Source organism: Lactuca virosa, chromosome 4 (assembly GCF_052849685.1).
Source record: "Lactuca virosa cultivar CGN04683 chromosome 4, Lactuca_virosa_CGN04683_v6, whole genome shotgun sequence".
NCBI classification, from domain to species: Eukaryota; Viridiplantae; Streptophyta; class Magnoliopsida; order Asterales; family Asteraceae; genus Lactuca; species Lactuca virosa.
Window position 1 is genome coordinate 90,223,139 of NC_136429.1, and position 25,371 is coordinate 90,248,509.

The 25,371-nt window shown below is 39.5% G+C and overlaps 1 protein-coding gene across 1 annotated transcript; it reads right to left on the reverse strand.

Moving 5' to 3' along the window:
* Nucleotides 1-10,994: 10,994 nt before the first annotated feature.
* LOC145104762 (uncharacterized) lies at nucleotides 10,995-11,531 on the reverse strand. Its single transcript, XM_079041948.1, has one exon. The coding sequence runs from the start codon at nucleotides 11,529-11,531 to the stop codon at nucleotides 10,995-10,997; it is 537 nt and encodes a 178-aa protein (XP_078898074.1).
* Nucleotides 11,532-25,371: the final 13,840 nt, after the last annotated feature.

Consider the following 25,371-nt stretch of genomic DNA (forward strand, 5'->3'; position numbering starts at 1 on the left):
TTCTAGGCTTTCCTAGGGCAACCACCACACTACTCCTCGCCATCAGCTGCAAAAGGACTCCCCCTAAAACCCTCTAACTACTCACAAATACAATTACATATCACCGACACCAGATAATTATTTGAATGAAAGGTCTCATACTACAACGGTTGGACTCAAACAAGAGCTGCGCAATAGAGTTAAAACCTAAACTTCTAAAATTATTTAGTCTCAATAATATGCAACTGAACATATTCGCTTACTAGTTAGCTGAAGTTAATGCGAACTCCTAATAGCACAAAGCAAACAACATTCGAGCATCGAGTAATCGGAACAAGCATAACCTAAACATGCCATCTGATCACTGACTGATCAGTACTAGCATTCAAGTCTACAAGCTGATACAATAGGCATATAAGTGCATCTCTCCTAGCATTCTATCATGCAAATCCTAAGCAAATCCTTAGCCCTATATTAGCATGTGATTCACTGGTTCACAAATCAAAGCATATCATAAAACATGTATGGGTATTTTGGGGAAACTTACTTGAGATCGGTCGATTGCATGCACCACACCCCTTTTCTTTATTAGAAAGCTCTTTTATAAAAATTTCCTTTTGAAATTTTTTTACCAAACCCTCAGTTTGAGTTCAGACACAACCGAGAGTATGCTTGGATCCCTCAAAGCAAGGCTCTGATACCAACTCGTAACATATAAAAAATTAAGGCTAAAAAATTTCAATTTTTAGAATAATAGAAACCATCTTTCAAAAACATGTCCATAACACCATAATAAAATCAAGTATGATCAAAACATCAAAATACATCAGAGTAAAGAAAAATACGGAACAATGTGGTGTGTGCGATACGATCACCCCAAGCTCTTCCCCTTGGTTTCGGAAGTACCTGAAACATAAACTAAAAATCATAAGCACGAAGCTTATTGAGTTACCCAAAATACCGCATACCATACATATCTGCCAGCTCAAGGATGTGCCAGGTCTATTTCACCCCCGAGTCTTTTTCACCCCAAGTCTGTTTCAACTCATGTGTCAGCCCAAGCCATACCGAGTCTATTACACCCCCGGGTCTATTTCACCCCGAGTCTATTTCAACTCATATGTCAGCACAAGGCTGTACCAGGTCTATTTCACCCCACATACATATAGAAAACAAGCACACAAGAATATAACACATACATCAGGAGTCACAAAGATTACAAGCACATAACATATCCTAGTGTCCTACAGTATAGTGAGCAAACTCACATCGATCCTGTTGATAACGAAATACGTAGATTGCTGCAACTGGTAACCACCTCACTAACCAAACAACCAAAACCCTAATTAATAATTAGCTCAATAACCATATTTGGCGTCCTGACTCCACAACCTCTTTCCTAGGGTAAAAGACTATTTTACCCTTCCCTTAATGGGCCCAACTAACTTGGCCCAAAGACCCAATAATGGCCCAAAGACCAAAGATACCCATGACCCAACAAACATAAGACCCAAAATCCAGATAAGGTCCAAAGCCCAAAAGAATCTCGACTCCAAAAAGGACCCAAAACGACGAAAGCCCACCTCACCGAGTACGCTTGGCGTACTCCTCGTACGCGCGACGTACTAATGTTAACTCGAAAACGGGCAGTTGACCCAGTACGTGCAGCGTACCAGGAATTACGCCTCACGTACCGGCCAGAGTACCATTTGTCCAATTTTTGTCTTAACCACTTAAGCTCTTAATGTCTGAACCTCAAATCTACTTCATGTCAGGGTATTAATGCATAAAGTTGGCAAATTTACCACTTTTCATGTCTTAATGGGACGCAAAGCCCAATTTTATCCATTAAGACCCATAATAAGGATCTAACTCATGCATGGACCAATATGATTCATCAAGATAACATTTTTTTACACAAAAAACATCAGAGAGGTTAAGATCTAGCATTCCTAGCTCTTGGAGTGGCTCAAACTCACAAGGAGAACTCATAAGACCATAATAAGCTCAAAAAAGCCCTAATCTCAATGTAACACAAAGTGGTTTCAAGATGAGAACTTTATACCTTGTGGAGTTAGCAAATTTGATGAAGATTATGGATCTACAACCTCAAGTCAACCAAAGCTTGGTCACCAAGCACCACCTTCTTTAATGCACACAAAACAACACAAAATTACTTCCAAGGCTCAATAACACACTATGGGAGGCTAGGGTTTTGTGATATGACTTAAGAGGCAAGGGAGGCTGATAGGGTGATGGTCTTGAGGCACTTAATGACTTTAAATAGGGTGCATGTGACAACCGTCAATTTCTGGTTAAGTCAAAGTCAAACAAAGTCAACGGGTCAAACCGGTCAACTCAACTAGTGCTTGTATGTTAGGGCTTACTCTATGTTTACTAATGTACAACTCTCTATCTTAATACAAAGTATCACTAGGAAGTTTCATATGTTCAGAAGTTCTAAACCATTAATAGGGTGGGTGATGTAACGACTAGATAAAACACTATTACGTACCCTTCGGGGGTAACACTCATAACGAGGCATAGTGGGGTTTACAAACCTTGCACTACGGGGCCAAACACTAACAAAGGCTACAAACAAAGTCTCTCTCAATCTCTCTCACTCTATCTCTCTCTCTCCAAAATCTCTCCCAATCTCTCTCAAACCTCTTGGTAATAAAAATAACTTTTCCAACGTTTATATAAACATCCATACCATCCCGAACCTTCCCTTGGTCGAAAACAACTTAAAACGGAAGAAGGAGGTCAAAAAGAGGCCTGAGGGTTCGCAGGTTACTGTTCACATGCGAACGCTCGCAGGTCCTCGCAAGCCCTAGACACGTTCAATTTTTAGTGGAGGTTCGCATCCTAGCCGAGATATCTCGCACCGAGCCTTCCTCTCGCTCCGAACTTCACATTCGCACCCTAAGAACCGGACATTTTCGCATTGCTGATGCCTTTCGCTGCGAACCGGACAAGTTCGCATCCTGACCGGGCACATTCGCATCTTCTCGGACTCATTCACTTCTACTTAACAATGTTCGCACCGAACTCCTCCCTCGCAGCGAGCCTCACCCTCGGATCCTCGGCCAGGTTCGCGTCTCCTATCAACCTTTGCTGCGAACCTCCATGTTCGCAGTCACTACCCTTCTTGCTACGAACCTTCTCTCCTGCGAACCCTCTCTCATGCGAACCTACCTTCGCATCCTCGCCCCCTTTTTCTAGATTTTGACCACTTTCGCATTTTAAACCCGTTTTTTATGATTTTGACGTGAGATTTTCACCCAATTCATATTTTTGACATATTAGACCTCCTAGACTTATATTTTATTCCTATCTTGAGGATTTACTATTTATAAATCATATTGTTTGTTCAAGATAATATCTAAAGGTACTTGTTGACTTTTCCATAAAGTTATGACACAAGCCATCCTCACACCCACTTTATGTCACTATTCACACTCTACCTAGTCAAATCATTGTCCTTTTTCAACTCATCCCAACACTCCATCAGATTTGCTTTAATCAAATCCACCCAAGAAATCTTCATTCTTCACATCCAAGATTTCACTCCTCACCAAAAGCAAACTTTCTCTCTCTCTCTCTCTCTCTCTCTCTCTCTCTCTCTCTCTCTCTCTCCCTCCTTCTAAAGCACAAATTCTCCAGGAAGTTTTTGAGTGATTCCTCCATTTTTGGTAAGTATTTTCCTTTAACTTCTACACCATCTTCACATGTTCATACAAATCATGGATCATTTACACAAATATCTACACATTTGTTCTTAGGATCTTCAAATCTTCAAGCATCTTTCAAGTGTTCTTGACTTGAAACTCCCCTTCTTCAACCTTCCACCACAAGAAATCACTCAAAGTGAGTTCATACCCCTACATTTTCATGTTTTCTTCAACTTTTCAAGGGGGATAATACAAGTTACAACACCAAACCATATTCTAAACTCAAACATTAGCTTTCAACAGAAAAGTTATGGTCTATTCACGAACTATTTTGACCATCTTAAACTTAATATTTTTCGAAACTGTTCAATATGAAAATATTTCAGGTTTATACCTTTCTAATGACTACTTGCACGCATTCATACGATTTTTCTACAATTTATGGCGATTTTTACAAAACTACCTATCATTTCAGAATGATTTCGGACCAGTCTGTGAAGATGGACACTTTCACACTGGTTAGAGACCACTAAAAATCATAATAAAAATTATGAACAAACTAGACACATTTTATGAACTCCCAGACTTTACGGATTCAGTTTTTGACTTACAATGATTTTTCTATGATTTTTCTAAAAACAGTGACAGAAAAGTTAAAACTAGTAAAATAAATTTACAAGTTCATTAACACTTTGTAACATGTTGAGCAAAGTGTATAGCAATAAATAGCTACATGTTGATTGTATATCATGTTGGTTTACTTCCATGAAACAGAGATAATCATTCACATAAGGATCTTTCATCATTACAAACATATATGATAAACTATAATAGGTATAGTTTATGGTACATTAACACTACGAACATACTAAGGAAGATTTCATTTCTACTACAAAAAGGGTTTTCATTCACACTACACGTAAACTCGTTGAATCAAATTTGTGAGATATTACTTCATTGTACTCTTTAGAGTACCGGTTAAAGTCCTGTATTATAACCTTAGTCTGTTGTAGGGAGTGCATGATACTTGTATATAGATCTATATTGGGACTGACAATCCCGCACCTAAGCTGCATGTAACAGCTAGACCGGTAGGTCTGGGGTGACAAATGTCATAACATTCCGATGCCTGAAGTACGTCGTAACAGGCCATATATGTCAATTGCACGGTTATAATAACTCACATAGGGAAACAACGACACATATAGTTTATGGGGATTCTTACATTCAAAAGGGTTTTATTTATTTAAAACTGCATATACTATCATAAGCATGGAAAATACTTGTACATTTCGGTCTTTGAGTCTTAAGACTACAACTCATTTTATAAGGAAAATATTGTATTTTTCTTGAACATACACTACATTTACAAAGAAAGGATTTCAACTCTACATACAAAAGCTTATGCACTCACCAACTTAATTGTTGACACTCTTTCAAAATTACTTGTATTCTCAGGAAATCAATAAAAACAGTTGGTGGGATGTCAAGTCCACCAAGCAAATTACACCCTTTGTTTGCAAATAAAACGTAATATAATGGTAAAAAGGGGTATCGATCCTCGGGGAAATGGTTGTATTCAATCATCAATGCAATCTAAAAGAACTATCGTAAATAAACTAACTAACTACAATTAAACTAAAACGGGGGTGTTATGATTGTTTGAAAACTAAAAGACTTGAATAACTAAAAACTTGCAATTAAGCAAGATAGTGAGATGCTCAAATGTTGGGAACAATTGGTTAACTAAGGCAATTCAACACAATGAACATTTGTGTGTTTATCATTAGGATCCAACATGAAGCTTATCATTCATCCCAAATTGGTTATAGCAATCATGAAGCATGATATGCCAAGATTCCTCTTAGGTAGTATGGAGGTTGGGGAAGCCCACAACACACCTTCTTAATCAAGATCAAGGATTTAATTGAAGCAATTGGACCCAAGAAGTTAATTAGCCTTAAGAAAGAAGGAATCCTAAATTCCTAGAGGATGTCAATGCTTACACATCCATAAAGGAGCTATGATTCATAAACTAGAGATGATTTTTACCATCATAAAGCCCTTGTTCTAAGTTAATTCAATGATTCAATGCAAAACCAAAGAAATAAACTAACAATAGCTCATTCAAGTGCCAAGCTCATGATTAAAGCATTAAACAAGCATAAGAAATATGATCTAGAACCATAAACATAAGATAATTGATAATCTAGCATGAATCCTTCAAAAACCCACAAACATTCAAAGGTTTTAACCAAAGTTAACCAATATAAAGAGTTTAGCCACTCATGGAAATAGAACAACAATCACAAAAGTCTAATTGCATAAAGAAACTACCAAAAATCTTGGAAAGATGAAGATAAATGAGTCTTGAGCTTCAAAAATCGCCTCCTCCAGGTCTCCAATGGTGTCAAATCGAAGTTATGGCTGCTAGATCCCCCAAGGTAATGGCAAGCCAAATGACCAAAATACCCAAACTGGGCAGTTGCGCGGGTACCCGCGCAACGGAAATTCCACCCGCGCAAATGTTGCTGTAATGCTATTGGTCCTTCATTCCACCACTCCACCCTTCCATTACCAAAGATTCCTTTGGTCCCCTCCATATCCATGTGATTCAAATCAACCAATCATCTTTTAGCTTCAAATGTGGATGCTCCAAACCCAAAATTAATTATCCATGATCCATCTTCACAAGCCCAAAATATCCAAGTCTTCAACTCTTTAAGGCCCAATTCTTCTTTGTTGGATCCGCCAAGCCCAATAATGCATCGAAAGCCCACAAGTCCGTCTTCACTCTAATCCACAATCGCGATAAGCTCCAAAACCCTGCAAAATACCTCATGCAACATAAAAAGCACCCGGTACGATCCATACTAAAGAAAAATAAATAAAATACAATGCAATAATGATAAAAAGATCTAAAAATCTAAAATAAACTAATAAAAATAAGGAAATAAAATAAGCTATCAAATCACCCCAAGCTTAAACCTAACTTGTCCTCAAGTTAGAACAAGACTAAAATGAGCTCGGGATGAGCTAAACTAAAAAGGAAAAAGAAAGGTACCATAGAACTTGGTCAACATCAGTCAACATGGTCAGAATTAGTCCTTCATGGACCCTATGCATCCTCAAAAATGTTCCCCGCTTTAGAGCCATAAACCACATTCTCAACCACTTGATGGGCGAATAGATCACGGCTGGATGTAGTCGCGGTGTGCAAGACAAAGGAAACAGAGATACGCCCAGTGGGGGCACTTTAAATCACCAATGTAGACCATAGTGCACGAAGGAAAGGCGCCTCTTCACACACTATGATTCCTACATTTGTCAGGCTAAAGTGTATAGTACGAAATAGGGCTTTGTAGCGCGGCCTCCGGGAAAACATCCGGTTTCAAAGGCTTCTCCCTTGTACTGTCCTTTACTGTTTACCGTCTCATCGTCAAGGCCTTTTCTCACCAAAAATGAAAAATAAAATAAAATAATAAAAATTCTACTTAACCTAAACTTAAACCTAACAACTTAAATCTTCAATCTTGGACTTCGGTTATTTGGTCTTCAGCCTCTTTGTTGCTTGATATTCAGTCTTCTTAAATCTTCAATTTTTTTTTTGAACTAAAGCCTTGAGCTTGGATTCTTGTTCTTCTTTTTGTGTTGCTCTTTTTCTTCATTTTTTCTTCTTTGATTTTGTTGCTTTTCTTTAATCCTCTTCATTGTTTCTTTTTGTCTTCACTTTTCCAATTTCTTCATTTTTTTGTGTTTTCTTCTTTGAAGGTCTAAGGAATTTCACCATGTAACAAATGATGGAGGCTAACATGAACGCCAAATGATCATTGACAATGTGCCAAGATCAACTAAAAAGGGTGGGATATGACTAAAAAATGGGTGTTACCGAAAAGACTTGGTCCCAAAAGATGTGAATTGGGGGACCCACTTCAAAGTTCATCTAGCACCTTAATGCAAGGTGTGATAAACAAAATCTATCTAACTAACTACTCTAGACCCCTATAAAAATGATAACCTATCCTAAAAAGGTGGTGAGAATCTAACTAAGTAAGGCTCGGACGAGACTCGGGAGTACTAAGGGGTACTCCCCCCCCAAAACCAAGATGCGAGTCTTCAATATCTTCAATGTCTTCATAATACCTTACCGGGCTAATCTTTGCTCGCACACATTGGCATGACCAACCACATCCCTCCGCACCTAGACCCAATCAAGCTACCTGCATCTGACCCCCACACAAGCGGTCTTAAAATGGTCCGTGAGGCTTAAAACGTGTCCCACTTATCAAATACAAGGAATTCCATATCAAGACCCGGGACCAATTTATGATTCAATACTTATGACTCGGTGCTCTAGTACCTGTAGGGATGAGAAGACAAGAGAGAACAAAAATGCATGAACTTAAACTAGAATGCATCTAAAAAGAATGAAAATTAGAAAAGAAAGAAAGAAAATATGCAATATTTTTGGAATTTTTTATGCAGTTTTTATGAATGACCTAAATGCCTTACTCTAAATGCAACTATATACAACCTAAATGCAATAAATATAAAAATATAAGAATACCTCACCCCAAGCTTAAAATTTAGCATTGTCCTCAATGCTTAGGATGAGAGTGACGAAGGATCATACCGGGATCAAGGTGGAGGAGGCCCACGAGGGGGGTAACCGTCGTCGGACCGAAAATGATACCAGAGATCCTCCATGTAGTTGTTGGCGCGGGCTTGCTGCTCCTCGATGCGGCGAATGGCAGCTGTATTCCGATTGCCCTGGAGGCGCAAGGAAGCAAGCTGACTGTAGATATCAAGAGGAAACTCGTGTTCGGGATCGGGCTCATTGCGTTGTGGATAAGAGTGGTACTCATGTTGTGGCTCAAAATGGGCTCCCGAAGGCTGACCATAAAGGGGTGGTGGCAATTGTTGGATCGGGAGGTCATAATGGTCTTCGGTTTCAAATGGACTACCAACATTGGAATGGTCGACCTGCATTTCATCATCATTTCCTGCATCATCATCATCGTGTAACTCTTCAAGTAAGAACCAAGTTTCGGGGTCGCTGGTGGAAAAGGCGGAGATGCTAGGATTAGGCAAGATGTAAAGTGGCTCCTTGATATGATTGAGCCAAGAAAAATGGTTATGACGGGTAGGATGAGGCATCAGTAATTCCATCCGGGTGAGGGCTATGCAGTCAAGGAGGTAGAGAGGTGGATCATCCACTGGCACATACTCAGACTCGGGAAAGTCAAGGCCCACACCCAAACCAATTAGGGTAATGAGACCTCCAATGCAAATGTCGCCAGTGGTCTTCATGCGAATGCTGTCACATTTATCCAGAAAAAAGGTGGTGAAACCGGGTAAAGACCAACGCCGATGGCTCATGCAATAGAGGAAATAGAGTTCGACTGTGTTGATTTGTCCCGGCTCGTGACGGGCAAAGATGGAAGTTGAGAGGATCCGGTGGGTAATTCTCCAACAAGGATGGATGATGTAAGGATCTTTTTGTCGACTTGGATTGAAGTTTGGAAGACTTGTGATTTGAGTCCAAAACTCTAGATTAGGCACGCGTTTGAATCGAGTCCACTGATGGCTATAGATGTCGGTGTTGTCGTTATCGTATGTGCCCATGATAGTGTTGAGGGTGTCGTAGGTGAGTCGGTGTTGTCGACCCTGGAGTTTAAATGTGAGCACCCCTGCCGTGTCATCCCGTACATAAGTGGAAAGGAACTCTATTGTGGGTTGTTGGTAAGTGCGCGCGGAAAGAGCGAGGAACTCGTGCCAACCGATGTTGAAGAACAGCTGTTGCAGGCAATCGTCAAGGCCAAGGTACGTCATGGAATCTTGGTGGTAAAATTTGGTGGCTCGAATTGCACGTTTTTGGAGGTTTGACTTGAATTGTTTGATTTGTGCGCTAGTGAGGACAAGGTTACCCGCACGATCGGTATTCTCGGTTGACGTTTTTTTTGTGGATTGCGAGGATGAAGCCTCACGGGAAGGACCATGAGAGGCGTGAATGGTTTTGTCCCTTGCCATTGTACCTGTTAATAAACCTAGCAAACACAAAAACTTGGCCAAAATTATCCCTCATACTCGCCTCACACCAATCCAAACAAACTAAATAATAAGAATATAATCCAGACAAATATTCCAAACTTGCAATTTGGCACAATTCAATGCAATTCAATCAATTCAAAGCAAACTAAGTCCAATTCAAATCAATCTAATGCATAGCACAAGCTAATTGAAATTAGAAGTTGAATGCGATAAAATTAAAGAAATGTACCAAATTCGTGTGTTGAAACCCAAAAAAAAAAAATCGCTAAAATCGCACCCCAAGCTTGAAGTTGACCCGAAAGATTGAATCTTTTGAATATCCGGTGAGAAACAAAAATTTGGAAATTTTTTTTTTGGTCAAAACGAGCGGCGGCGGCGACAGACGGCGGCCGGCGGCGGAGCTAGGGTTTCCGGCGATGTGATTTGGTCAAATGCGTAGTAGATCGGTGTGTGGTGGAGTGTTTGGTAAATAATGCCCCAAGGAATTTTAGATTTGACTGAGATTTGGCTTCGGAATCGGGTTTTGAACGATTTTCCGGCGAGGTAGATAATGGTGGCGGCGGTTGGCTGTTCTCGGAGTTAAAAGGGTGGGGTGCAGTCGGAATTAGGTGGGGAGTTTGGTGGTGGGGGAGCGCCGACGGAAAAAAAAAAGAAAAAAAAAGCGAGCTGGAAGGCGGCAGACGTGGGCGCGCTTTTCCGGCGAGGTGGTGGTGCGAAATCGGGGCGCCGGCTGGAGCGTGACGCTGCTGGAGGGAGGCGTTGGCCGGTGGCGAACTGTGGAAGCGGCGACAGTGATGTTCGGAGGTGGCAAGAGCACTGCGTCGTCGACCGGCGGTCGAAGACGGGAGGCACAAGGTGGGTGGGGTAGTCCGCCGGGTTTAGGGGGGGTATAAGGGTGGGTTAAGGAGGAACGGGTCGGGTTTTCGGGTCGATTCAAGGGTCGGATCCGGGTGTGGGGCGGCATGGAGCGGCCTACCGGGTGGGAGTTATAAGGGGGGTGTGGCATTGGCTGGCCACGCAAGGGAAGGTAGCATTTTGTTCTTGGCCGCGCAAACATCTGCGAGGGTGGATTTCGGCCGCGCGCAACTCACAGTTTGCATCCCATGTTGGTGCAATTTGGAACTCGGAACCTGCGCGGCTGGGGTCGGTCGCGCAGAGGCTGCGCGGGTACCCGCGCAAAAGTCGAATTTTTGGAATTGTTCAAACTTCACCAAAATCACTGGAAGACTTCTATATGCTTATTTTTAGGCCAACTTCAAGTTTAGAAACACCCAAAACTTCAAGTGGAGATTATTTATTCACAATGCATTTATTTAACGTCTTTGCCAAGACATAGCGCCGCCTCCGTGAATCTTCGTAATTCGGGTTTTCCAATGTTACTTTGTCGAATTCTCCCGTGTCGAAGCCTTCATAGAACGGTTTCAAGCGGTGCCCATTCACTTTGAATATTTGATTTGTGTCCAAACTCTTTATTTCAACCGCACCGTGATCAAACACTTTTATAACAATAAAAGGTCCGTGCCATCGAGATCGCAACTTTCCCGGGAATAGCTTTAAGCGTGAATGATAAAGAAGAATTTTGTGGCCCAGAATAAAATGCTTACGAGTGATGTGTTTGTCGTGAAACGCTTTTGTCTTATCTTTGTAGATGCTTGCATTTTCATAAGACTCATTCCTCAACTCCTCGATTTCTTGAAGTTGCATTTTTCGGTGCTTTCCACTTTCTTCAAGATTGAAATTGCACTTTTTAACCGCCCAATATGCCTTGTGTTCCAATTCCACCGGTAAATGACAAGACTTTCCATAGACGAGGCAGAATGGAGACATACCAATTGGAGTTTTGTAGGCGGTCCGATACGCCCACAATGCATCTTCTAACTTCAAGCTCCAATCTTTTCATGTAGTGTTGACCGTCTTCTCAAGAATTTGTTTGACTTCTCGATTTGACACTTCGGCCTGGCCGTTTGTTTGTGGATGATAAGCGGTCGATATCCGGTGTGTGACACCATATCTCTTTGTCATGGCTTCCATCATTTTATTGCAAAAATGAGTGCCCCTATCACGCACCAAAGCTCTTGGTACACCATATCTTGCGAAAATGTTGGACTTCAAGAAGTCAATTACCGTTTTAGAATCATCATGCCTTGTTGCCTTTGCTTCCACCCACTTTGAGACGTAATCAACCGCCAAGAGTATATAAGTATATCCAAAAGAAACGGGGAAGGGGCCCATGAAATCGATTCCCCATACATCAAAGATCTCACAAATGAGGATGGGATTTTGAATCATTTCGTTTTTCATGGATATGGTGCCCATTCTTTGACATCTATCACAACTCTTGCAAAATAGATAAGTATCTCTTGACATTGTTGGCCAATAGAGTCCACATTCGAGCACCTTTTGCATGGTTTTGTTTTGACCAAAATGTCCTCCGCATGCATACTCATGGCAAAACTTCAAGATAGACTCGACCTCATTTTGGTGAACACACCTCCGTATTAGTTGATCCGGACAATGCTTGCAAAGATAAGGGTCGTCCCATACGTAGTATTTGGAATCACTCTTTAACTTGGCCTTTTGGTGCTTGCTAAACGCGTGGGGAATTTCTTTCGTAACCAAGTAATTCACAATATCCGCATACCATGGAATAGTGTTTGAAATGTAGAGTAGGTGTTCATCCGGGAATTCATCAAGAATGGGAGAAGAAGAATCACCAATATTCAACCGACTTAAGTGATCCGCAACTAGGTTTTCGGCACCACTTTTGTCTTTTATCTCAAGATCGAATTCTTGTAAGAGAAGAATCCACCGAATTAACCGTGGTTTGGCATCTTTCTTGGTCATGAGATACTTCAATGCGGCATGGTCGGAGTATACAATCATTTTTGTTCCGAGAAGGTATTGCCAGAATTTCTCCAATGCGAATACAATTGCTAGAAGTTCTTTCTCGGTGGTGGAATAATTGACTTGAGCATTATCTAAGGTTTTGGAGGCGTAGTAGATAACATGTGATGCTTTGCCCTCCTTTTGTCCTAAAACCTCTCCAATTGCAAAATTGCTTGCATCACACATTATTTCAAAGGGAAGCTCCCAATTTGGAGGTTGGATTATTGGAGCGGAAGTGAGCAAGGTTTTGAGTTGATCAAAGGCTTCTTGACATGCAACATTGAAGTCAAAATCAACATCTTTTTGAAGAAGCAGGCACATTGGTCGCGTGATCTTCGAGAAATCTTTGATAAATCTTCTATAGAATCCCGCATGGCCCAAGAAAGATCGCACTTCTCTAACACATGTTGGGTAAGGAAGGGTTTGGATGACATCAATTTTTGCTTTATCAACTTCAATTCCCTTTTTGGAGACAATATGACCCAAGATGATGCCTTGATTGACCATAAAGTGACACTTCTCAAAGTATAACACCAACTTTTTCTCAATGCATATTTTCAAAATCTTTTTAAGATTATCCAAGCATTCGTCAAATGAATTGCCATACACTGTGAAGTCGTCAATGAATACCTCAATTATATTCTCTACATACTCGGAAAAAATGCTCACCATGCATCTTTGGAATGTGGCGGGGGCATTGCATAATCCAAATGGCATCCGCTTGTAGGCAAACGTGCCAAAGGGGCATGTGAAGGTCGTCTTGTCTTGATCTTTGGGGGCAACAGGTATTTGATGAAAACCCGAGTATCCATCGAGGCAACAATAATGCGACTTGCCCGCCAATCTCTCGAGCATTTTGTCGATGAAAGGAAGAGGAAAGTGATCTTTTCTTGTGCTTGAATTCAAATTTCGATAATCAATGCATACCCTCCATCCATTTTGAACTCGAGTGGGTACCATTATTCCTTTGTTATTCTCAACAACCGTGATTCCCGTTTTCTTGGGAACAACTTGAACCGGACTAACCCACTTTGAGTCGGAAATCGGGTAAATCATATCCGCATCAAGGAGTTTGATTATCTCTTTTTTGACAACTTCCATCATGGGAGGATTTAATCGTCTTTGAGCTTCCCTCCTAGGCTTACAATCGTCTTCCATGAGTATCTTGTGAGTGCATACATTAGGGCTTATTCCCTTAATGTCCGCTATTGTCCACCCCATGGCCTCTTTATGATCTTTCAAAACTTCAATCAATTGGTTTTCTTCAAAGTCTTTTAATTGAGAAGAGATGATCACCGGTAGAGTTTCATATTGACCTAGATAAGCATATTTCAAATGGCTAGGTAAGACTTTCAATTCAAGTGTGGGTGGGTGGATTATGGAAGGTGGCATCTTGTTTGGAGAATGAGATAAGGCAACTTGAGAAACATCCTTTTTTGTTGAGTTGTTAAGTTCTAAAGTCTTCACAATCTCTTCAACTTCGGAGTCCAATGTATACATGTCCAATGTTTTCTTCAAACCTTCAACATCAAAACTCATGTTGAGCACCATCTTCAAAAGATACCCATGTGATAACTCGAATAATGCTTGTGTGATTGGTTCAATCACATCAACCCGATATAATGGATAAATGTTGCTAGGGTATCTCATGGCTTCAAAGATGTTGAAATGAATGATCTCTCCATTAAATTCCATTGTGATCTTCCCATTATGGACATCAATAATTGTGTGAGCGGTATTCATGAAAGGTCTTCCAAGAAGGATCATAGATGATGTGGAAGGGGTTTTCTCTTCAAGGTCAATGACATAGAAGTACGCGGGAAATACTAGTTGATTGACTTGAACTAGTACATCCTCCAACACGCCTCTTGGAAATACACTTGACTTCACCGCTAATTGAATGATGACTCCGGTTTCTTCCAAAGGTCCAACATTAAGAGATTGAAAAACCGAGTAAGGAATTACATTGATTGAGGCTCCAAGATCTAACATGGCACTTTCAACATGTAAGTCACCAATGGTACAAGGAATAGCAAACATGCCCGGATCCTTGCATTTGGGTGGAAGTTTGTTTTGGATAACCGCGGACACATTGGCATTGAATTGAATCTTTTCATTCGCCTTAAACTTCCTCTTATTAGTGCACAAATCCTTAAGAAATTTGGCATAGCGCGGAATCTGCTTTATGACATCCAATAGCGAAATGTTGATTTGAACTTTTCGGAAAGTCTCAAGAATTTCTTTCTCTTCCTCTTGTTTCTTGGAAAAGGCTAACCGAGAAGGGAAAGGTGGTGGTATGACCAATGGCTTGATAGGCTTGGTGGAAGAGTCGGGTTGATCAATGTTTGGAACAACCGGTTCCTTTGGAGGAACTACAACCTTCGGAGGATCAACAACAATAACCTCATCCTCTTCTTCGCTTGAAACACTTTTGGGGTTGCTTTCTCCAAGTGTTTTCCCACTTCTCAAAGTTATGGCACTCACATTGGGATTCTTCTCGGTTTGATATGGAAGTTTTCCCCTTTGTTCCATCTTGTTGAGAGCGGTGGCCAAGTCTCCAATTTGTGCTTGAATGTTTGAGAAAGTGTTCTTGGTTTCTTGTTGAAATTGGGTTTGGCTTTGAGCAAGAGAAGTGACAAGTTCTTGAAGGCTCATTTGGTGGGTACCACTTGATTGGCCTTGTTAATGAGGCGGTTGGTAATTTGGAGGGAGGTGAGATGTTTGTGGATATGGAGGTTTTTGGGAAGGATATTGCGGATGTTGGGGTCTCATCAAAATGTTTGGTGGATTTTGCTTTGATGGGTATGGATTGTTTGGGTTATTCCTCCAATTTGAGTTGAAATTGTTTTGAAATCCCATGGGTCTTGGTTGACCTTGATATCCTCCCATTGCATTCACATCTTCCGGTTCACTTCCAAGAGTGGGACACTTATCCGTATAATGCCCCGTCATGGCACAAATACCGCATACCATCAATTGTTGACCACTTCCCACCACCATTTGACTTAGCACATTAGTCAAATCTAAAAGCTTTGATTCCAAGTGTTGAGTGGTGCTAACTTCACCAACCACTTGCAGAGAATTTCTCTTCATTTCATTTCGAGTCCCAAAGTTCCTTTGATTTTGAGAAATGGTACCAAAAAGTGCTCTTATCTCTTGAGGTGTCTTGTTGAAGATGTCAGCACCACTTGAAGCATCAATCATCCTTCGATCTTTTTCATTCATACCCTCATAAAATTGTTGAAGAAGTAGTTGTTCGGGTATATTGTGTTGAGGACAACTTGTACATAAGTTGTTGAATCGCTCCCAAAAATCATGAAAAGTCTCATTCTCCCCTTGACGAATCCCCAAAATGTCACTTCTTTGGCTTGAAATTCGGGAGGTGGGATAGAACTTGCTATTGAAGGCTTTGAGTAACTCTTCCCATGTGTGAATAGATCCCGGTGGTAAGTTGAATAACCACTCTCTAGCTTTATCTTCCAAGGTGAGCGGGAAAGCGGTTAGCTTGAAATCATCAAATGTCACATTTTCGGGCAACATGCTAACACATATCATATGAAACGACCTCAAATGCCTTTGAGGATCTTCTCTATCCAAACCATGGAACTTGGTGAGTTGATGTATGAAACTTGACTTCAATTCAATCCCTCGGCGGTTTGCGGGATAAACAATACCAAGAGGTGTGTGAGTAACATCCGTCTCCATCATTTGTCGAAGTGTCAACTCTTGAGGGGGATTGGGTGGATTGGGGTAATTGGGAGTTTGTTGCAAGTAATTAGGATGTTGTTGGTAAGGTGGGTATGGGTATTGTTGGGGATTGTAGATTGGTGGTGGATAAGGTTGGTAGTTAGGGTATTGGTTGTAAGGAGGTTGTTGTTGGGGGTACATTGGGTTTTGGTACATTGGAGGGTGTTGGTAATTGGGTTGATTAGGGTAATGTACTTGTTGAACTTGAAAAGCATTGTTTTGAGGTTGGTTGTTTTGGTGGAATTGTTGGTTTTGTGGTTGCGGATAATTGGGTTGGTTTTGAGGAGGGGCTTGATTCCAAGGTGGCATATCAATGAGAGGTTCTTGTTGTTGTCTTGGTTGTTGGGGTGGTGTATTGGCATCTTGATTGGGGTGGTGTATTGGCATCTTGTTGGGGTGTATTGGCAACGACGCCAAAACTTGGTGGGATGTCAAGTCCACCAAGCAAATTACACCCTTTGTTTGCAAATAAAACGTAATATAATGGTAAAAAGGGGTATCGATCCTCGGGGAAATGGTTGTATTCAATCATCAATGCAATCTAAAAGAACTATTGTAAATAAACTAACTAACTACAATTAAACTAAAAGGGGGGTGTTATGATTGTTTGAAAACTAAAAGACTTGAATAACTAAAAACTTGCAATTAAGCAAGATAGTGAGATGCTCAAATGTTGGGAACAATTGGTTAACTAAGGCAATTCAACACAATGAACATTTGTGTGTTTATCATTAGGATCCAACATGAAGCTTATCATTCATCCCAAATTGGTTATAGCAATCATGAAGCATGATATGCCAAGATTCCTCTTAGGTAGTATGGAGGTTGGGGAAGCCCACAACACACCTTCTTAATCAAGATCAAGGGTTTAATTGAAGCAATTGGACCCAAGAAGTTAATTAGCCTTAAGAAAGAAGGAATCCCAAATTCCTAGAGGATGTCAATGCTTACACATCCATAAAGGAGCTATGATTCATAAACTAGAGATGATTTTTACCATCATAAAGCCCTTGTACTAAGTTAATTCAATGATTCAATGCAAAACCAAAGAAATAAACTAACAATAGCTCATTCAAGTGCCAAGCTCATGATTAAAGCATTAAACAAGCATAAGAAATATGATCTAGAACCATAAACATAAGATAATTGATAATCTAGCATGAATCCTTCAAAAACCCACAAACATTCAAAGGTTTTAACCAAAGTTAACCAATATAAAGAGTTTAGCCACTCATGGCAATAGAACAACAATCACAAAAGTCTAATTGCATAAAGAAACTACCAAAAATCTTGGAAAGATGAAGATAAATGAGTCTTGAGCTTCAAAAATCGCCTCCTCCAGGTCTCCAATGGTGTCAAATAGAAGTTATGGCTGTTAGGTCTGATCCCCCAAGGTAATGGCAAGCCAAATGACCAAAATACCCAAACTGGGCAGTTGCGCGGGTACCCGCGCAACGGAAATTCCACCCGCGCAAATGTTGCTGTAATGCTATTGGTCCTTCATTCCACCACTCCACCCTTCCATTACCAAAGATTCCTTTGGTCCCCTCCATATCCATGTGATTCAAATCAACCAATCATCTTTTAGCTTCAAATGTGCATGCTCCAAACCCAAAATTAATTATCCATGATCCATCTTCACAAGCCCAAAATATCCAAGTCTTCAACTCTTTAAGGCCCAATTCTTCTTTGTTGGATCCGCCAAGCCCAATAATGCATCGAAAGCCCACAAGTCCGTCTTCACTCTAATCCACAATCGCGATAAGCTCCAAAACCCTGCAAAATACCTCATGCAACATAAAAAGCACCCGGTACGATCCATACTAAAGAAAAATAAATAAAATACAATGCAATAATGATAAAAAGATCTAAAAATCTAAAATAAACTAATAAAAATAAGGAAATAAAATAAGCTATCAACAGGTAACTACCAGCTTTTGAGGATGGAACGCTACGACATCAGACAAACCATTTTATCATTATATTGTAATCGATTTTGAAACATGTAACTCATGGAACCATGTAACGTTCTCGATTATATTTATGATGGTTGTATTTACTTTGATCACTATTATACTTGTTGTTATAATACTATACATGAAGTCTTCCACCCCCGGACGTTTCCGCCATCCTTGGTTTGGGGGTGTGACAGTGCAAACCCTAAAAATTAGGGTTTCCCCTGGCTTGAGTACGCCCTGCGTACGCATGGGTACGCTCAGCGTACGTGGGGGCCATCTCGAAACGTGCATGCATAGGGAGTACGTTGTGTGTACCTTATGTACGCCCAATGTACTCTCGACTAGCCTTTAATTCTAAATAACATAAATGATTAAACTTATACCTTACGACTCGGGCGTTACATATAACTTCATAAAAAGGTCAACAACTCATGCATGGGTGAATTATGTCACACCCCCGAACCAGGACGACGGAAACGTCCGGGGCGGTTGACGTCATTGTGTAATATCATAGCAGTTGAATATAAATGATACATAGCAACCAAACATCATATATTACAACATACCAACATTCATTGTTTACAAATTGTACTTGTTTATCGATTACACAAAAATAACATAAAGTTTGGTTGCTCAAAAGGTAGTAAAATAATCCAGATCCAAGGCTCGAGTACCTGTTCACTGAGTCTCTGAGAATACAACTCGTTTTGAAAAGCGTCAACATAGAATGTTGGTGAGTTCATAAGCATATTTGTAGGAAAAACTTTGTGATATATTTTCTTATAATAAGTTGTAAAACTACAAAAAATCCAATATTTTCTATAAAAAGTAGTTTGTGAGTCTCGTTCCAAAACCGTGTATAGTTGCATGCATGTACTTTGTTTTCTTTTGTTTGTATTAGAAAGAGTGTGTTCCCAGAAAATCCTATATTTTCTGTATATAACAGAGTTGTGGTCTTAAAACCCTAAGACCAGAGTGGTGAAATCAGTTTACAAAGTAAGCCAAACATAGTTTTGTGTTTTGTAAAGCTAGTAGAGTGTAAATTCTTCATAAATTCAAAAAATGTTGTTATTCTCTATGTGAGTCGCTATAACCATATGAATATGACTAACGCGCCTGTCTTGATGTTCTTCAGGCGTCAGTTTCTAAAGATACTTGTCACCCTAGACTGGCCCGTCTAGCTGTAGCGAACAACTCAGGTGTGGGGGTGTCAACCCCGTATAGATTTATACACAATTGTCTCGCTCTCCCTCCAGGTGTAACATCCCGTTATTTTTCTATCTTGTAAAGCCAATCAATTCAATCAAAAGTCAGACTTGTTTCTGTTAACTTTTAGCTTTGTTAAGGGTCTGTTTAAGAGTTCTAAACCTAGTACACTAAAGGATTGTGTGTTAGGAAGTATTAAATTGAGATCATTGAGTTGCAATTGAGCCGGAAACACCTTCACAAGGAGTTCACGGCCGCAAACTAGGGTTCACGGCCGTGAACCCATGTTGGCCGTGAACCCCTCATCATATGTATGGTGTTCCTTCATTATTTCTTCATTTCTCACATATTCAAGTCAAGAACTCTCAAAACTCTCTCAAGTATCATCAAGAACACTCTTCATTCTCTTCAAAATCGTAAGTGATTCATCCCTTGTTACTTGATATCCTTCTTATTCACAAGAAACTCTTTGATTTCATCCAAGAATTCATCACTTTTGGTTTAGATCTTCAAATCATCATCCTTTACACCCAGAACACACACTTGTTCTTGGGCCGTAAACTCCCTAAAGACTTCCAAAACGTGAGTATCTCTTCTATCATCTTGTTATACATTAGAAACACTTGATTCCAACCATGAAACAAACACCCAAATGCATGATCTTCAAGAGTTCACGGCCGTGCACCCTTCATCCATGGCTGTGAACCCTTCATAAGATCTTGATGTGGCCGTGAACCCTTCAGAAGATCTTGATGTGGCCGTAAACCCTTCATGAGATCAAGTCTTGGTCGTAAACCCTTCATAGAATCAAGCCTTGGGCCGTAAACACTTCATGTGTGTGGCCGTAAACTCTTCTATGGCCGTAAACACTTATAGTGTGGCCGTGAACACCCTTCCATCAATCACATGCGATTGTAACACTTCATTTCAAGTGTTTCCTAGCACCTAAGGTTGTTTACCTTACATGATTAGTTGTTATATACACCAATTATACACATATATGTGTCATTATATGCTTAATAGGATCCGTTTGTGCTCAAGACTTCACTTGGCCTTCTTAGCATCCTATATCGATCTTTCATTCGAATCACTCACTACAGGTGAGTTCATACCCCAGTATTTTCATAGTTTTTACTGTTTTAAGGGGGGGGGGGGAATACAAGTCTAACACAAAGATTTTGTGTTACAAACAAATAGTTTCAAAATATCTTATCAAAATGGATTTCAGTTATCATCAATTCAAATGGTTTCAAAGATTGTGTTATAATGACATCAAGTCACCAAAAGTATTTCAAAATATTAAACTTCTTTTAAATGGTTTCATAAACTTTTATTTTTCACCGGAAATCATATTTATATATATATATATATATATATATATATATATTTATATAATTAAGGTTTAAAAGGCTTAGGACTGATAACCCACTTTGTTTCCTTTTCCTTGTTTGGATGTGGGCTTATAGTATCGGTTATTTTTTCGAATGTCGTTTAAATTTTACTTATATATATTTGTATATGTATATAAATATATAAAAGTTATTTCATTCAGTTCAAATATCCTTTGTAACATGTTGAGCAAGGGGTTGCATTCATGAACAATTAGTATCAATTCAGAAAGTACATATAAATTATAATAGGTATAATTTATGATTCATAGAACATTAATTTATGATTCAAGTATACTATAGTACAATGTTTTACAAGAACAATGGTTTGATTCAAAACTAAACAAGAGTATACATCTTTCATATACTAATTCAGGGGCATAATATCAATCATTCATTTCAGAATGATTGGGTTTTCATAACTATTATACATGTAACGTCTATATGCTTTTTATGAGTCATTTGGTTCAGGTTGTTTAGTTCATTTAAACAACATAGTTAAAGTCCTGACAATATAACCAGAATCTCCAATCGGGGATAGAAACAATGTGTGTACAGATCTATATTGGGATTGACAACCCTGCACTTAGACTGATAGCTACAGTCAGGCATACACGCCTACGAGTGACAGTTGTTATCAACAGTTTTTGACGCCTTCAAAGCGTTGGGTCAGGCCATCTAGTCTCAGTATGGTTATAATAACTCATTAAAAAGATATTAACAATATGTTAGTGTATATTAACTAAACATAAGTACATTTTCAAAGTACTAGTTTACAAGATACAATTTACAATATTACATTACAGTTTACAATAACAGCTGGTGGAACCAGGCACACTCACAGTTACAAGTTTTACATAAAGGAATACAAATACAGAACATTAGTTTACAAACAGAACGGTTTTATGAGATTAAAACTACTTTTCATATACAACATAAAATATAGGATTTTCTAGAACAGTTTACATATTCAAGAAACAGAAAACATACTTTGAAACATAAATACTTATGCACTCGCTCAACTTTATTGTTGATACTCTCTTTTCAAATTACTTGTATTCTCAGGGAATCAGTAGACAGGTACTCCCCGAACTTTTGAGAAGATGGAGCTATTTTGATTCATGTCTTCTTCTTTTGTATAACTATTTTGGTGTCAATATACAGTGATTAAACACATGTAAATACTTATACTTTTTAAATACAATGGTTGTTTGTACTTTGATTACTGTGATTCATGTGTTGTGATACTCCAAATGAAGTCATCCACCCCCGGACGTTTCCGCCGTTTGGTTTGGGGGTGTGACACCAGGAGACTCTGGTTTGTGGGTGTGACACCAGTAAACCTAGGACATAGTGCGAGTAGTGTAGTGACGCTCATATGCCTAAATAGTGCACAAGGTGCTCAGCCATCTATCTCATTTCACGAGTGGCTTCTTTTGCTCTCTGTTCTACTGAGGTTGCCCTAGCTTCGGCTTCAATGAGTTGTGGTTTGATGGTGGCCACTTCCTCCTCCAAGGAGCGTAGACGGTCAATAGGGTCCTCCCGCACTGTGTGTTGGTTTGGTATTGTTTCCGAAGGGTAAGGTTCGCTAAGGATCCCTCTGGTGCCTTCATCCTCGTCTGTCTCGTCAATAGAATTCTCCCCCTCGTCCATTTTGTCACACCCCCGAACCGTCGGAACGGACGGCGGAAACGTCCGGGGGCGGAGTGACGTCATGCGTAGTATCACAACAGTTGTATCATAGTAAGCAAAGTAAACACAACCATTACATTATAGTAAGAATATTTTCAATGTTTGAAAACATAGTTTGTTCATAACAGTATATAACAAAAGTAAAAGACGTGACTCCAAAATGCTCCGTCTTCTCCAAAAGTTGGCAAGAGTACCTGTCTATTATTGCCCTGAGAATACAACAGTTTTAAAATATCAGCATAAAGCTGGTGAGTTCATAAGTGTTTAGTTCTGGTAAAAGAAATGTTTCTTTGATCCTTTGAAAAGTGTTTCCCAAGAAAATCCTATATTTTCTTATGAAAGATGTTTGATTATCCGTTAGTTGTATGTTAAACAGCCTGTTTATGTAAGGTTGAGTTATCCCAGGAAAATCCTATATTTCCCTTAAAAGTTGATAGTTGGTTATCTGTTCTTGTCTGAAGTGTACAAGTATCTACCATACTTGTATCGTTGGATGTAGTTTCCTTGAAAAACCCTGTTTGCTCTCAGTGAGATGTATTAGCCTTATTACATAAATAAAACTAATAAATAAGTAGTGAACTAGATCCTAAGGGTATTACTAATGCCCTCTAGTAATCAAATCGGTTATTACTTTGAGGTTAGTTCACTTGTTTCATTATTACAAAAGTAAATCTCTGTTATCTAGGTTGCGAGTTTTATAACCATACATTAAACTGGATATTGCACGTAACGGGGCCAGTATCCTTTTATGACTTTGTCACCCCAGGCATGGCTGCCTAACTGTAGCTAGCAATTTAGGTGCGGGATAGTCAGTCCCGTATAGATCTATACACAATAGTCACGCTCTCCCTCCAAGAGATTCTGGTTACAAGGGTTAGTCCTACACTATCGAATCCGGTGGAGTGTTACCAAGGACGTGTCTCCAACTTAAAATAACAAACTTACAAGTAATAATATAGAAAATCCTGTTTATGTTTTGTATGAATCCTTTGTAAAATATCACATTTTATGACAAGATTCACAAGTTCCTTGCTTTAGTTTTGAAAACTGTTTCTATGAGTTGATTTCTTAATCGTTTAGTAAAACAGTTTTCTATGTTAAAAGCATACTGAACATATAATTATTTTATGCAAAATAAAATAACTTGAGCACAAGTTTCCTTGTACTTTTTCTTGTATTCTCCCCCTGAAAACATGAAAACTCGGAAAAACGTAGGGGTATGAACTCACCGTTTGTGACAACCCGAAATCTACTCCGTCACTGTAACCCGTCTCCGTTAATAAAAGTTAGTCCTATTAAAATTTTCCGTTAACTTTTATTTATTAAAATAATTCATTGTGAGTTATTAAAATAATATATATTTAATGACGGAATAAAAACAACTAAGTCGGGTTACGGTTAGTTTACCGGGTAAAAACATTTAGCTCCGATTAAACGACAGTGCATTGTGGGTCCCCACTAGGCAACCATATATAAAGGAGGAGTGTCCACCTTTAGAGCCTTTTCCCCACCTTGGAGCTTTCTCTCTCTACTTTCTCTCTCTAAAATCGGGTTTGGCTCAAGAACACCACTTTCAAGCCTCAAAAATCAAAGGTAATCTTCCTAACTGGAATTTTCTAGCTTAGTATTCATGCTATTTCGAGTTGGATCATCCAAATGCCTCAACATGCATGTGTTTACGGTTTGGGGAGCCTCCCAAAACCGTGAACTCCTATATGAGGGTTTTGAACCCCCAAAACACTTCCAAACCTTCTCTAATGCTTAGATATAGCTTAGATACTTGCATGCATGAACTAAGGAACCCAAAATCGTGACTTTTTGGCCATAAACTTGAGTTTACGGTTCTTGAACATTCAAGAACCGTAAACCCAAAACCGTAAACACCTCAAATGGTGTTTTGATGCCCCTAAACCCTTCCTTAGCTTGTTTGATGAACTTGAAACTAGTGTAGATGAGCTTAGGACCCTAAAACATGAAATGGTTGAAGTGGTCAAGGGTTTACGGCCGTAAACCCTAGAGTTTACGACCGTAAACTCCTAAGGAGTGGTCCAAGGACCGTAAACTCCAAGGGAGTACCCAATTGAACCCTAATCACTTCCCAAACCCTTGAATTGATCCTAGGAACCTTCCTTGTGATGCATGAGACCTTTAGACACACAAACTCACCATTTCCATGAGTTTACGGCCGTAAACTCATGGGGGAAATGGTCTCCCAACCGTAAACACACTTAAGTGTGGCAAAGTGAAGTGTAAACTCCATAGTGAGGCCATACACTCCTTAGATGCAACCTTTAGCACTCCTAACACTTGAAACAAAGTGTTTTCATACATTAAAGTGCCTTTACTCCCTTAATTAGCGATTACACAACTAATTAGATACTTTATACATCACTACATGTTACATAGGATCCGTGTGTGTGTTCAAGTCCTCACTTGACATCTAGCATCCTACCCGGCGTTTCCATCCACTTCACTCACTACAGGTGAGTTCATACCCCTAAATGAACCTTTTTAAATGTTTTTAACTGTTTTATGGGGGGAATACAAGTTGAACCAAATAAGTTATAGTAACAATCGCATGTGAATTATAACTTGCAACCAAAAGGATTTTCTACACTATTAACTGTTTTTACCACCAAAAAAAAAGATTTTCTATACTTTCAACTATATTGCCAATTAAACTGTTTTCAAATGCTTACCAAATTCATTTTCATGTAAATCACTATAAAACTATTTTCCAAAATTCGTTTAAACTATTTTTATTCCCAAACCATATCTACACCAATATAT